Consider the following 13,326-nt stretch of genomic DNA (forward strand, 5'->3'; position numbering starts at 1 on the left):
GATTTTTTTTAGATATTTACTACAGTATACTGTCTTTATCTTGCCTAGCTGCTATTGTCTCTGTTATCTGCTTTTTTGTCCATCCATTTGCATTTACATATACTATATTACTGACTTGTTTTATCCATGGTCCCAGGTAAAATTTCTGAGAACATTCTATTGGCTAAGATAGTTCATGTGTTTGGGCCAAGCATTTCATGTTCCATAGACTGTTAAATAGACTTTAGATTGGCTGACTTAAGTTGGGTATTTACCACAGTATTTCTAGTAATTTCTGGCAAGGGAGGGATGGCTGGTGGATAAAACACAACTCTTTTGGTGACAAGGTTGATTTGCCTAGAGAAAGGGAATGTGATCACAATGTATATACTATGATGAACATGTTTATAGCCACTGCACATTTTCTCTTTTAAATAAAATCTAAAGAAATGGCTAGCATTGAAAATAGCTGTTGAATTTAGAGATTGAGTAGTACAGAAGTGGAATATTAAAGTGTGCTCGTATACATGATTTGAGAACAATCTGATAGTCTAATATCTCTTGTAGGTAGCTTGGTTAAAATATTTAATTATGATGGTTAAAACTTTGGTTGAGTCACTGATAAATATTAGGGAAGGTTTGTGGTTTTTTTGTTGTTGTTTTTTTTGATATTCTAATAGCTAGGTTTGGCTTGAAAAGAGGTTTTTGAGAATTTGGTAAACCCCAGAATTTAACAAACTCCTTTAAGAATATTTTCTGGTGTATGTGTTAATTTAACTCAAGATCTGTGCTGAGTTTAAAGTATATTCTTATTATTGTAGTAAATCATGGTAAACAAAAACTGAAATATTATATTCAATAATATGGATGTTGGCAATACAATTGTATGTAAATTCTTGTTAAATTGATCCCAGGTTGGGCCATGCAAGCTGCTGCCTATATCTTCATTCATAGGAAATGGAAGGATGACAAGAGCCATTTCGAAGACATGCTTGATTATTTTTGTGATATCCGTGAACCACTTCAACTCCTCATATTCCCAGAAGGGACTGATCTCACAGGTAAGGTAGCCTGGGTTTGGATTACAGAATTTTAAAAACTAAAGGAACTTAGGAATCATCTAGTCTAAACCAGCGGTCGCCAACTGGTGGTCCATGGACCACTGGTGGTCCGTGAGGTCTGAAAGGTTGGCGACCGCTGTTCTAAACTGCTTTTTCCCCAGAATATATGACGGACAACCCGGGAGATCATTATTACATATACTTGCTATACTAGAGCTTTATATTTTGAGTCTCAGTATATATTGTAGGTACCAGCCTTTTATATAATGTGTATGAAACCACAAAAGCTCTGAATAGCGAAAGTAATCTTGAGAAAGAAGAACCCCCTTCCTGTTCTTTATATTTTCTCTTCTCTTCCAAGAGATACTTATCCATTAGACCTTTTTTTTCTCCACTTCCTTCTTATTAGAAAGGCATCTGATAGTAACCAATTTCATTTATTGTTGATTTAAATTATTTTAAAGCTTTATCCTTAATATAAGCAAGAAAGGCTTTTTTCTTTCTCAGTAAAATTCAGCCATAATTGAGTTGTGGAGGGGACACAGAAAGACATAGTTAGGACTTCCTACCTGCCCAGATATCAAACTACATAGACCAAGAATACTATTGGATTTCCACAAGTTCTTTAAGAGATTAAAAATAAAATGCATTCTTTCATCTTTGCTAAGCCAGTAGTTTTCAATGTTTTAAACCACGGCTGATTTTTGTAGATGAAGCCTTCTATTGTAGGTTAGGATTTAAGACAGATTGAAGCAGCGGTCGCCAACCGGTGGTCCGTGGTCCACTGGTGGTCTGTGAGGTCCGAAAGGTTGGCGACCGCTGGATTGAAGAACTGCTCTGGTTGAATGTGGGTGTGGGTTGGGGGGAAGTAAGCTTGGACAAGAAGCAGTTCTATAGAATTCTTCCATTCAAAAGAGCAAAATTTGCAAACTGTTAATACCCTGGTTACTTCAAGAAAGATACAGCAGAATTTGAGGAGGATCCAGTGGATGAAGGTCTGCTGTACAAAGGAAGACAGACTGAATTAGGACAGAACTAAAATCTAAAAATCACATAGTATGGAGAGATGGCAAATGAAGTTGTCTTCCGAATCCTCAACACCAGATCGAGGAAACTAAGGGCCACTAAGAAGGGCAACTTAGAGCTTAAGAGAGGAGAATATGTAAATGAACATACTAATTTACTCTCTGGACATAGTAATGTATGGAACTAGTACCAAAAAGAGAATTCAATGAAAAATACAAATTACACAACTATTTAAGGAAGTGAATGGATGATTAAGCCATACTGTGTCAATACAGGAAATGAAAGTATTTTGGGAAACACTGATAGCAAGTAAGAACTCTTTGACTCATCTATTGCAGATGGAACTGAGCTACATGAACCATGGCAGTTTTAATGTACTAGTATTATATACTAAATATACACTTACTGTATAGTTGTATTTGATTTTTATAGCTAAAATTCTAAAAGCAGTTGGATCACGGAGGATAATATTGTTTAAGCTTGAAAATATATTGTAAGTTGATTATCAGAGGTAAACTATCACTGGAAACTTAAAATGGACAGAGCCATATTTAAATTTTATAATACTTACAATGTACAATACTTAAATTTGGGTTTTAAATCACTATATTAGTGTATCATTTACTGAAATGATAGATTAATTTATACTTATGAATGCCAAAATGCACTAAGAATGGGGACTTTGGAAGTTATTTAATAATTAAAAGCTAATGGAGTGAGAGCTCCCAGGTTGCTGCTCTTTGGTACATTAGATTTAAATGTTCATACATTAGACCCTCAGAGCCCACACAATATACATTTTAAACTTTTTTCAGTTTATATTTTCTCAAGTGCCTTTCTTAGGTGATGAACTTAATTAACATCTAGTTGCATATTTTCAGGGTCCAGAGTACTCACCATTACATGATGTAGTTGCATATTTTTAAGTTAAAATGGCATATACATTTGTAAGGCTAACTTGCAAAAGCCAAACTGTTTGTCAGATAGAGAAAACAGACCAATTCTGAAACTTAAAAAAAAAACCAGTATTATACAGATAGTTTGAAGTTGGGATAAACATATTTTTTCAAGTAGCTACCAAAATACAAAATCCTTTCAGTTTTCAAAAAGTGTCTGTTAATTCAAAGGTGTTTTTAGTTAACCACAGTTAACTCAAAATTTGGGTTCTTAAGCCCAAAGAGAATAATGTTTTGTAATCCTCTTGAAGTTCTGAATCCAGCTTGCTTGCACATTTTCAAATAAGTATATTTAACATATATTCTACCTTCATATGTTGGTTATAACTTGTTTCTTACTTATGGAAGTAATTTATGTTAATTTGGAGTAATTTAGACATATAGGAGTACAAGAATTACTCTAATCCTCCTGCCCATAAAGAAACACTATTTTGAATTTACTCCACTGTTTTTGTGTCATTTGGTTACTCACACACACACAGGCATATGTATGGGTATATAAACATACATATACTTTTAAACAAAATTGGAAAATTAGAATTATAGTTTTCCTTGTACTTATGTTATATTGTAATCTCTCACATCATTATTCATTTTGTGAAAACATATTTTAAAAATTGGCTAGTTTTTTTTTCCCTATTATATTGGTTACTAGAGGCCCGATGCACAAAATTCGTGCAAGGGGCTTGGCCCTCACAGCCCCGTCTGGTTGTTCTGTTCAGTCTAATTAGCATATTAGCTCTTTATTATATAGGATTAGTAAGTGTTGTCCTGAAAAACAGAACCAAAAGGATATGTGTGTGTGCATGTAGAGAAAGAGAGAGAGGTGAGGCCCACTCACATTATGGAGAGTAATCTGCTTTACTGAAAGTCTACTGGTTTAAATAATAATCTCATCAAAAATACCTTCACAGAAACCTCTGGAATAATGTTTGGCCAATTTGACACATAAAATTAACCACAATTGGTATACCATAATTTTGGGTTCTGTTTCTCTGACTTGGAAAGATTTTCTAGGTTTTTAACAAATAGAACATTACATGCAATTAAACACCCTTTTACCTAAAACTTCTTTATTTATATATGAGTGTTTGGAGTTTTATATACAAAACAAAGTTCCTACTTTCATGAAGCTTAAATTCTATGAGGAAAGCTAGATAAAAAATTAATAAGTTAATAAAAATATATTAGGCATTCATAAAGCTGTGCAGAAAAATAAAGATAAGGAGAGTCATAGAAGATGGGGTGTAGTGTGCTATTTTATAAAAGGTGGTTAGATTTAAGTAGAAACCAGATGAACAAACCAGAAAACCATGCAGACATTGGGGGAGAAGGCATTCTGGGTAGAGGGAAGAACAAATGCACAGATCCTGAGGTGGGAACATGCCTGACTGGTTTGAGAACAGTAAAGTAGCCTGTATTCCCTTTGGAGTGGAAGCAAGTGCTGGCATTGGAGTGTTACAGGGAGTGAGCTGACAGGACAGGAGGCTGTGGTCAGAAAGAGGGATGCTTGTGCAGTTACCTGTAATCCCAGAGTCTGGGCGTGGGTAGCTGAAGCAGGGATGGAGGGAAAAATCTGCATCTCTAATCTCTCTGTCTCTCGTTATTTCTACCTTCTCATATTGTGACTGTATGTTTTGGAACTACTTGGATTTGTATGCACATTCTACAACAGAATTCAGTTTGTCTTTAGTTCCCTAAAGTCTGTGACGAGTTGAAGAGCAAAGTGAAGAGTAGTTAACTACTCATCCTTTTAGTGTCCCTGGGCTTCCTCATCATGTAAGCTGTCAATAAAATAGTATTTTATAGTCCTATGCCCAGGATATTCTCCTCAAATGAATGTGAAAGGAGCTTACTACTTTTTATGTTTAGGCCTTTACTTTTGACTTGCTGGGAATCTCTGGGTATTTAGTTCTTTGACTCAATTCCTCATTTATTTAAAAAACAATAACACACCTTTTATAGGAGTGTTCTTTGAGTATTTTGAATCCATCTGTGGTGTTTTTAGGTTTGGGGGACTCCATGGTCTTAAATTTACTCCCAGGAAAGTTGTGTGTGTGTGTGTGTGTGTGTGTGTGTGTCTTTTTCTTGTGACTTGGAATAGTCTATACATTTCAGGATGCAGCTGAAGATTGCAGGTTCTAACATCTGCTGTCATCAGAAGCTATTTCATGATCACCCCCAGGGGTTGACGCCAGATTTCTGAACACTTTACTTTTTCCAAATATATTTGCTGAATCATGGGTTTGGTTCTTCTTGGAACTTATAAAGTTACCTCATGGATTGGAAAAAGAAGTTTTTGCCAACAGTTAGAACACATACTTGACTTTGTAACTATACTCAGCCAAACCATGTTCAGATGTTTGTACAGGATGTGCTAATCATGTGCCCAGTATGTTGTGGAGTGGTTTTGGTTAGTAATATTAGCATGCTCTGTGCCTGAGCAAGGAAGATATTTCACTTTGTGTTAAAACTCCAAATTATTGGGTTGAAAAAAGTCGATATACATTTGGCAGATTGCTAGTTATTTCTTCTGCATATCTAAATCCCTTTATGTTTTATTAGCTTCTTATATTTTAGTATTTCAACTTTTATTATGTAAAGACAATCTTATGAAAATTTTCATTTATTAGGATTTTATTTGTATTTTAGTATTCACTGAATATACACTTTTATGAAATCTCAAAGAATTTTAAAGATGAATTTGTAAATCATTATAAAAAGTTTATTAATACCTTATAAATTTTTCAGAATTCCAATAAATACATAATTCTAGGATCTTTGGTAGGGATTTACTTAAGTGTTTATATCTTCTCATTTGACTCACTATACTGTACTCAGTAATTACAGAAAAATTAACTGCCATTTTTATTAAAGAAATTGTGTAGCGTTTCCTTACCTTAGATGATCTCCCTTTATTTTATGGCTTCTAATGGTCTATTGTTTTGTTTAGAAAACAGCAAGGCTCGAAGTAATGATTTTGCTGAAAAGAATGGACTTCAGAAATATGAGTATGTCTTACATCCAAGAACTACAGGCTTTACTTTTGTAGTGGACCGTCTAAGAGAAGGTAAGCACCCATTTCAAAGTGGCAGAAATTGCTAACCTTTACATATACATATTTCTTTAGAATTTACAAAGCACTTCTTTATATTTATAGAGATACTATAATGAGATATTATATTTTTTACACTAAGTTGACCCCATGTACTAAAATTTATATATATAAAAGCCTGAGTGACCAAACGACCAGACAACTGAACGACTGGTCGCAGTGATACACACTGACCACCAGGGGGCAGACGCTCACCACAGGAGCTGCCCCCTGGTGGTCAGTGCACTCCCACAGCCAACCTCCTGCAGCCCCCTTCCCCTGGCCAGCCCGCCCCAATGGCTCTGATCAGACCGGCTGGCCAACCTCCTGTGGCCCCTTCCGCACCCCCCCCCCCCCCCCCCCCGGGCTGGCCTATCTCCCGCGGCCCCTCCACCCCAGCCAGCTGGCCCGATGTCCCCAACCTGGGCAGCCAACCTCCCGCGGCCTTCCCCCTTTGGCCGGCTGATGACCTCGAACGGGGTGGCCAACTTCCCATGGCCCCTCCCCCTGCCAGCCAACCTCCTGCCGCCTCAATCGGCTCGATCGCCGGCCAGGCCAAGGGACCCCACCCCTGCATGAATTCGGTGGGGTCCTGCACAAATTCGTGCACCGGGCCTCTATTATATATTCTTTAGAAATATAAAAGATGTCTTTATAAAAACAAAAATGCTTCCCCCCTTTTTAGAATAGAAAGAAAAAAATATCTACAGTTAAACTATCATTCTATTTTTAAATGTTCTCAAAGCAGCGAAACTATCTTGAAAGTATCTTATACTATAATTCTTTATAGCTTAAAAATATTTTTACATTCATTAATCCACTCCAACAAATGATTGTGGTTGGTAGGAAGGCAGTATTGCTGCTTCCATTTTATAGTCACATAAAACTGGCATCTATGGTGGTTAGTAAAGTTTTGTAGGTCAGAGATAGAACCTCATTCGTCTGCTTCCTAGTTTGTGGCTCGTACTACTAACTACCTCACACTTGCTTCTTCTAGAGCCTTGTCTGTTGAAGCAGCGGTCGCCAACCGGTTGTCTGCGGACCACTGGTGGTCTGTGAGGTCCAAAAGGTTGGCGACTGCTGGTTTAAGGAAACCTTTGGAGCAGCGGTCGCCAACCAGTAGTCCGAAAGGTTGGCGACCACTGTGTTGAAGGACCTATGGTAACAAGGTTATTCCATTGACAATACTATACCCAACACCCATTTAAATGCTTCTGTTTTGATGTTTTTATGTCAAAAACTAATTGTACATTTTACTATAGCTGCAGATTTATATGTATTCATACACACGTGTACATATAAATAGCACACATATTAATGTGTTTGTAAAAGGAACTATCCAGAAACATGCTGAAGTGTTAATTAATTTTACAAGAACAATTGAAAGCCCATAGTCACCTAGCAGAAGAAAAATCTTGTTTGCATGTTTCTGCTTTCCACTCTGATTTCTGGCAAACCATATTGTATAATGGTGACATCTATGACAAATGATCACTTTAATCTGGTAATTGCTTCCTTGTCACAAAACTGCTTGTTCCTAACATGAAAGGCCTTGAAACATTATGTAAGTATATGTAAGTATAAAGTTCTGTCTTCTTTCCTTAAATGGCATTGTTGTTTCATTAGGGTTTAATGTGCTTTAAGATATTAAGTGTAAGCACAGCTAATGCACCCTGCCAAAATGAGGCATCTTTATAGCTAAGTACCCATGGTTTTAAAGAAATATACAGCCAATCCAAAATTACAGTAAAAACTGAAAATGTGGACCCTGTTAGTTTGGCTTGCTTTTGGAATTCTGTGTTTATAGATAGTATGAAATGGATGTGTGGGCTTCCCAGTTGTATTGTGTATGAAGAGCAAGTGTTCGTCCACTCATAGAGCTCATGGAGAATGCAGCTTTGTGTTCCCACAAAGGGCATGGGGAAGCACGGAGACATTAAAGCAGTGATGCTTTTTTTACTTTGTCTTCTTCTTTTTTTAATGTTGTACCACTTATTGTGGCTTCCACTTCAGAATCACCCTTCTCATTTGGCAATATGTTTTCTTATTTCTTCACATAATCTGATATTTTATAGTATTTAATGATATCATTAAAGGTATTTCTGACATCATGGAACACATTCATCTACTGGATTTCTCTGTTAATACAAGTATGCTGTTGGAACACATCTTTTGCTAATAAAGATCTTTCTAAATGTAGGCAGAATCATTGAGAGATTATTTTATAGTGGATAAGGATATATCTATAGTTCTGAAATCTGGAAAATATTTTAGTAGCAAACTGATTTATCACTGTGCGGCATGTGATTCACTTAGTCATCACTCAGAGTACTAGTCAATAACCACGGTATGCCATTTTCTTGCCAGAACTGGCAACTGACGCCCCGCCCCTCACTATGTATCAATAAAAGACACATGTCAGATGATTCTATTTGCTGCAGTTAGAAAAGTAGAATGGCCTATCTACACTAATAAAAGAGAAACATGGTAATTAGCGTACGACCGCTACCCTTTTCATTGGCTAATCAGTGAGTATATGCAAATTAACTGTCAGCCAAGATGGCGGCCAGCAGCCAGGCAGCTGAGAACAGGATGCTTGGTTGCCCCAGCGATAGAGGAAACCAAGGTTCCCGCCTGCAGCTGGGGGATCTGAGCTCCTGAAGCAACAGCTCCAAAAGATACAATGTTTCAATTATAGAAGCTAAAAGATGGTGGTTAATCTGCATACTCAGGTTCCAAGCAGTAGAGCGAAGCCAAACAGCCCTGAAGCCGCAGAGCAGAGAGGCCTCACTACCCGGGGATCAGCAGAGCCGAGAGGCCTCCTGGCCTGGGATCAGCGGAGCCTGATGGAAGCCCTGTGTGTTTATGCACCCTGGGGGTGCAGAGGTCCTGTCCTAGGCAGAGGCCTATGGCGAAATTTTCGACTCTGAGAAGCAGCCTACGGGCTGGAAGGCGGCTCCTCTGACCTCAGTGCTGGAGAAGACCATTAAGCAGAAAACTAAAGAAACCGATTTTACATCATTTCCCAGGTGGAGAACAGTTGGCATGTAAGCCCCTGACCAGTGCCCAGCCTCTCCTCTGTCAGTCTATCTCACTCTTAGGTACCATGTTCTTTGTTCTGTCTTAACTGCAACTCATTTTTAAACTAGATTGCTTTTAAAAGAAGACTAAATAAAGTTTCCCTTAAGTTATTTAGGTGGTGCTGGGGCTGCTGGGGCTGCTGGGGGCCTGATAGAAGACACAAACATGCAACGGGGGGCCTGTACCCAGCAGCCCCAAGGCCCACCACCTTGGTGCTGGGGCTGCTGGGGGTATCAGAGACACAAACCCGCAGGCCCGGCACCCAGCAGACCCAAGGCCTTCGTGGCAGCACTAAGGAGCAGCAAGCCAAGCGGTAGGAAGCAGCAAGCAGGTGGGCAGTAACAAGGGAGGGGTCCCAGACTGCAAGAGGGCACATGCTGGGCTAAGGGACCCCCCACCCATCCCCAGTGCACGAATTTCGTGCACCGGGCCTCTAGTTTACTATAATAATAATAGAAATGATAAATATGATGACAATTATTTTAGGAACAGCAGTTAACATGTATTGAGTATTTGCTAAGTACCAGGCATTATGCTAAGTATTCTGTCAATTAATCCTCACAACAACTCAATATGATAGTTACCACTATTGATATTTAACTTGTAGAGCAAAAGTGAAACAGAAATTGAGGTGAAGTTCATCAGAGTTACTGGAATATGGTTTGTCTGACTGAGTAGCCATGCTCTTTCTACTATAACATGGTGCCTTTTGTATTTGTAGCATGATTATGTTAATAAAGCACCTTGGTAATAATAGTGATATGGATGGTTTTCTTCAAGAAAATATTTTTAAAAAGGAAAAAAAAAAGCCTAAGTGGCCAGATCATAGGGGGATGATGGTCACAGGGAGGTGATTATAATGCTGCCTGAGATGACAAGGGGAGATGACAAGGGGAGCCAGCACAGCCTAAGGAGGTGTCAAGTGAAGAGTGAGGGCAGCTCTGCTTTAGGCAGGGGTTTGGGGAAGGGCTGGTGTCAAGTAAACAGAAAGAAAAAGGTTCACCAAGAATCAGGGGTGAAGGGGATCTTAGAGGTCACCTAGGCCAGAGTATCCTTTTAGAAAAGGAATCTGACTCAGAAAGGGTCCAGCACAATTTTCTGGTCTTTAAGCCCCTGAGATCTGCTTCTGATCATTTGAAATAGAATTGTACACCTGAAACCTATATAACTTTATTAACCAGTGTCAACCCAATAAATTCAATAAAAAATTTAAAAAGAAGCTGCTGTTAAAACAAATGACCATTATAAATAAATACACTAATGGAATCCTGGAACCACATACTAAAACCAATTACCATTAAGTAACATCTTTATTGCTCACACATGTAACTGAATTCATTGTTGCTGACATCCAATAGTCAGCACAAATGGGAAATGAGAGGTTTATGACATTAAGAAATTAAGGATAAAAAGTCTTACTAGGCAGCATTGAATAAGAAAAAATGCAAATTCTATGTCTGTTTAGAATATATTTTATCAAGGTGAAAGAACACTTAGAAAATAAACACCTTGAAATATAAAACCCATTATAACTTTATATAAATGTGTTAGTTCTGGAATAATAACTCCAAAGAGTGCACCCCACCCCCTACCCCAGTACCAGTACCTTGATTTCCATAATCAGTGTACTTGCTTTATACTTTTACTAGATCTTAACCATCTTAAGGTTATGGAATGTCCTGCACATAATAGAGACTCACTCAGTATTAGCTGAATTGAATATTATTTTCTTTTATCTGAAAAGTAAGACAAGCACATAGTGTCCTACATCAGTATTTGTCATGGATGATTTATTTCATTTGTACCTCTAGTCATAGGGCATCTACACTAATAAAAGACAAACATGCAAATTGACCATACCTTCACTACGCCTTAAGCCACACCCACCAGCCAATGAGTGACTATATGCAAATTAACCCAACCAAAATGGCGGCTGGCAGCCATGGAGCTGGAGCAAGCAGGAGGCTTGGTTGCTCCAATGATGGAGGAAACCAAGCTTCCCACCGGCTCTGAGCTCCACTCAAAGCAACAAAGTTTCAATTATAGAAGATAAATAAACCCCAGATACCTGCTTTCAGCTGGCCTTGGCCACGGAGCTGGAGCGAGCAGGAGGCTTCCCTCCCGCCTGCCCTGGCCGGCTCTGAGTTTCGCTCAAGGCTACAAAGTTTCAATTATAGAAGGTAAATAAATCCCAGAATAAGAAAAGGAAAAAAAGGAGAGGCTGGGAGCTTCTGTCACTGGGGGACTTGGCCAGCCTGAAAACGGCCCTCAGCCCCTCACCCAGACTGGCCAGGCACCCCAATGGGGAGCCCCGACCCTAAAGGGGGGTGTCCAGCCTGAAAACAGCCATCAGCCCCTCACCCAGGCTGGCCAAACCTCCATGGGATGAGGGTCCCCACTGGGGGGGGCTTGACCAGCCTGCAAACAGCCATCAGCCCCTCACCCAGGCTGCCCAGGCACCCCAGCAGGACCCCCATCCTGATCCGGGACACCTTTCAGGGCAAACCAGCTGGCCCCCACTTGTGTACCAGGCCTCTATCCTATATAATAAAAGGGTAATATGCAAACTGACCCTAACAGCAGAACGACTGGGAATGACTGGTCACTATGACACACACTGACCACCAGGGGGCAGATGCTCAATGCAGGAGCTGCCCCCTGGTGGTCGGCGCACTTCCACAGGCAGAGCTCTGCTCAACCACAAGCCAGGCTGAGGGCTGCCAGTACAGCGGTGGTGGTGGGAGCCTCTCCCGCCTCCTCAGCAGCGCTAAGGATGTCCGACTGTAGCTTAGACCTGTTCCCTGCTGGCAAGTGGACATCCCCTGAGGGCTGCCGGGCTGCCAGAGGGATGTCTGACTGCCAGCTTGGCCCCGATCCCCCCCAGGGAGCGGGCCTAAGCCAGCAGGTGGACATCCTCCAAGGGGTCCCACACTACAAGAGGGCATAGGCCGGGCTGAGGGACCCCTCCCCGCCCCCCACCAAGTGCACAAATTTTTGTGCACTGGGCCTCTAGTTTCATTATATAATTACATAACTGTTTTCAGTAGTAGATTAACCCAAACCTAAAAGGAAGTTGCTAACTTAAAGAGGCTTTTATATGAGAAAGTTTTTGTTGTTGTTTTTGCACATTTAATAATAAACTTTTAACTCATTGCACTAAAAAGTAGTTATGTTTATTTCATCTCTGGTGCTTCATCTTTTTCAGCAATAATAGCTTTATTCTTTCTTGATTTAAGACAAATAATGATTTGGTCTGACCATTATTTTGTTTTGCTGTTTTGAAAGTTAATTAGAGTTGTAACCATGCAATAATTACTTTCACCATTAGGCAGTACAAGTGTGCACATTTGATACAACTCGAAATTGGGTTCAGGTAATTGGAGGCAAGGATGAAACATGTCATATTTATTTGATGGCATGTCTTGTTTAAGATTGACCTTGCCTTCAATAAGTTTATCATCTTCATGGATTGATGATAATACACATGGAAAACTTTAAAAAATAATATAAGACAATATTATTACATGCTAAGTTTTGTGGCATATAATATGTAAATATTATACTGAATAATTATAGGAGTGTTTAGTAAAGAGAGATCATGGAGTGTTAAAATACTCAGGTAAGGCTTTTTCAATAAGTTGAATTTCCCTTGGACCTTAGAGACTTACTGTGATTAGATAGGCAGAAAAAACAATTATAGCTGAGGGCAGAAAAAGAAGAGTATATAAGAAAGGGCACAGAATATGGGCCATTGTCGAGCTGAGCAGTCAGCTAGGCAAAAGCAATCTCATTGAGCTGAAGACTTGTGTTACAGAGTAACAGACAATATTTAAGAAGGTTGTGGAGCCATTATCATTGAAAAACTTAATTCCTGCCCCCAAATAGTCATATTTTTAGTTTATCCATTTCCAGTTCAAGTCACTCAAGTAAATCAGCTCATGTGCTAAGACTCTAAAACATCATATAGATCTGTTACGTTTTGGGTGTGAAATAAATAAAATGTTTTTTTAATTCAAAGTAGAACAGCCCATATTTCAATCCATATTTTCTTCATATGCCTAAATTCTAAAAATGAAGGAATGAGGACACTATCTTCCCACTAAACAAGGAGATATAGGGTTAACCACTA

At 39.2% G+C, this 13,326-nt stretch overlaps 1 protein-coding gene across 4 annotated transcripts in view; it reads left to right on the top strand.

The window, feature by feature from the left end:
* The window catches only part of LCLAT1 (lysocardiolipin acyltransferase 1), a 190,431-nt gene that overhangs the window by 137,611 nt on the left and 39,494 nt on the right, over positions 1-13,326 (top strand). For all 4 annotated transcript variants that reach the window (XM_070428943.1, XM_070428940.1, XM_070428942.1 and 1 more), the window contains 2 exons: positions 894-1,040; positions 5,976-6,092. In XM_070428943.1, coding sequence (XP_070285044.1) covers positions 894-1,040; positions 5,976-6,092 — 264 coding nt within the window. The remainder of the gene's footprint in view (positions 1-893; positions 1,041-5,975; positions 6,093-13,326) is intronic.

The sequence above is a fragment of the Myotis yumanensis genome, unplaced genomic scaffold, assembly GCF_028538775.1.
Source record: "Myotis yumanensis isolate MYYU_CA2020_CCGP unplaced genomic scaffold, mMyoYum1.0.hap1 SCAF_11, whole genome shotgun sequence".
Classification (NCBI taxonomy): domain Eukaryota; kingdom Metazoa; phylum Chordata; class Mammalia; order Chiroptera; family Vespertilionidae; genus Myotis; species Myotis yumanensis.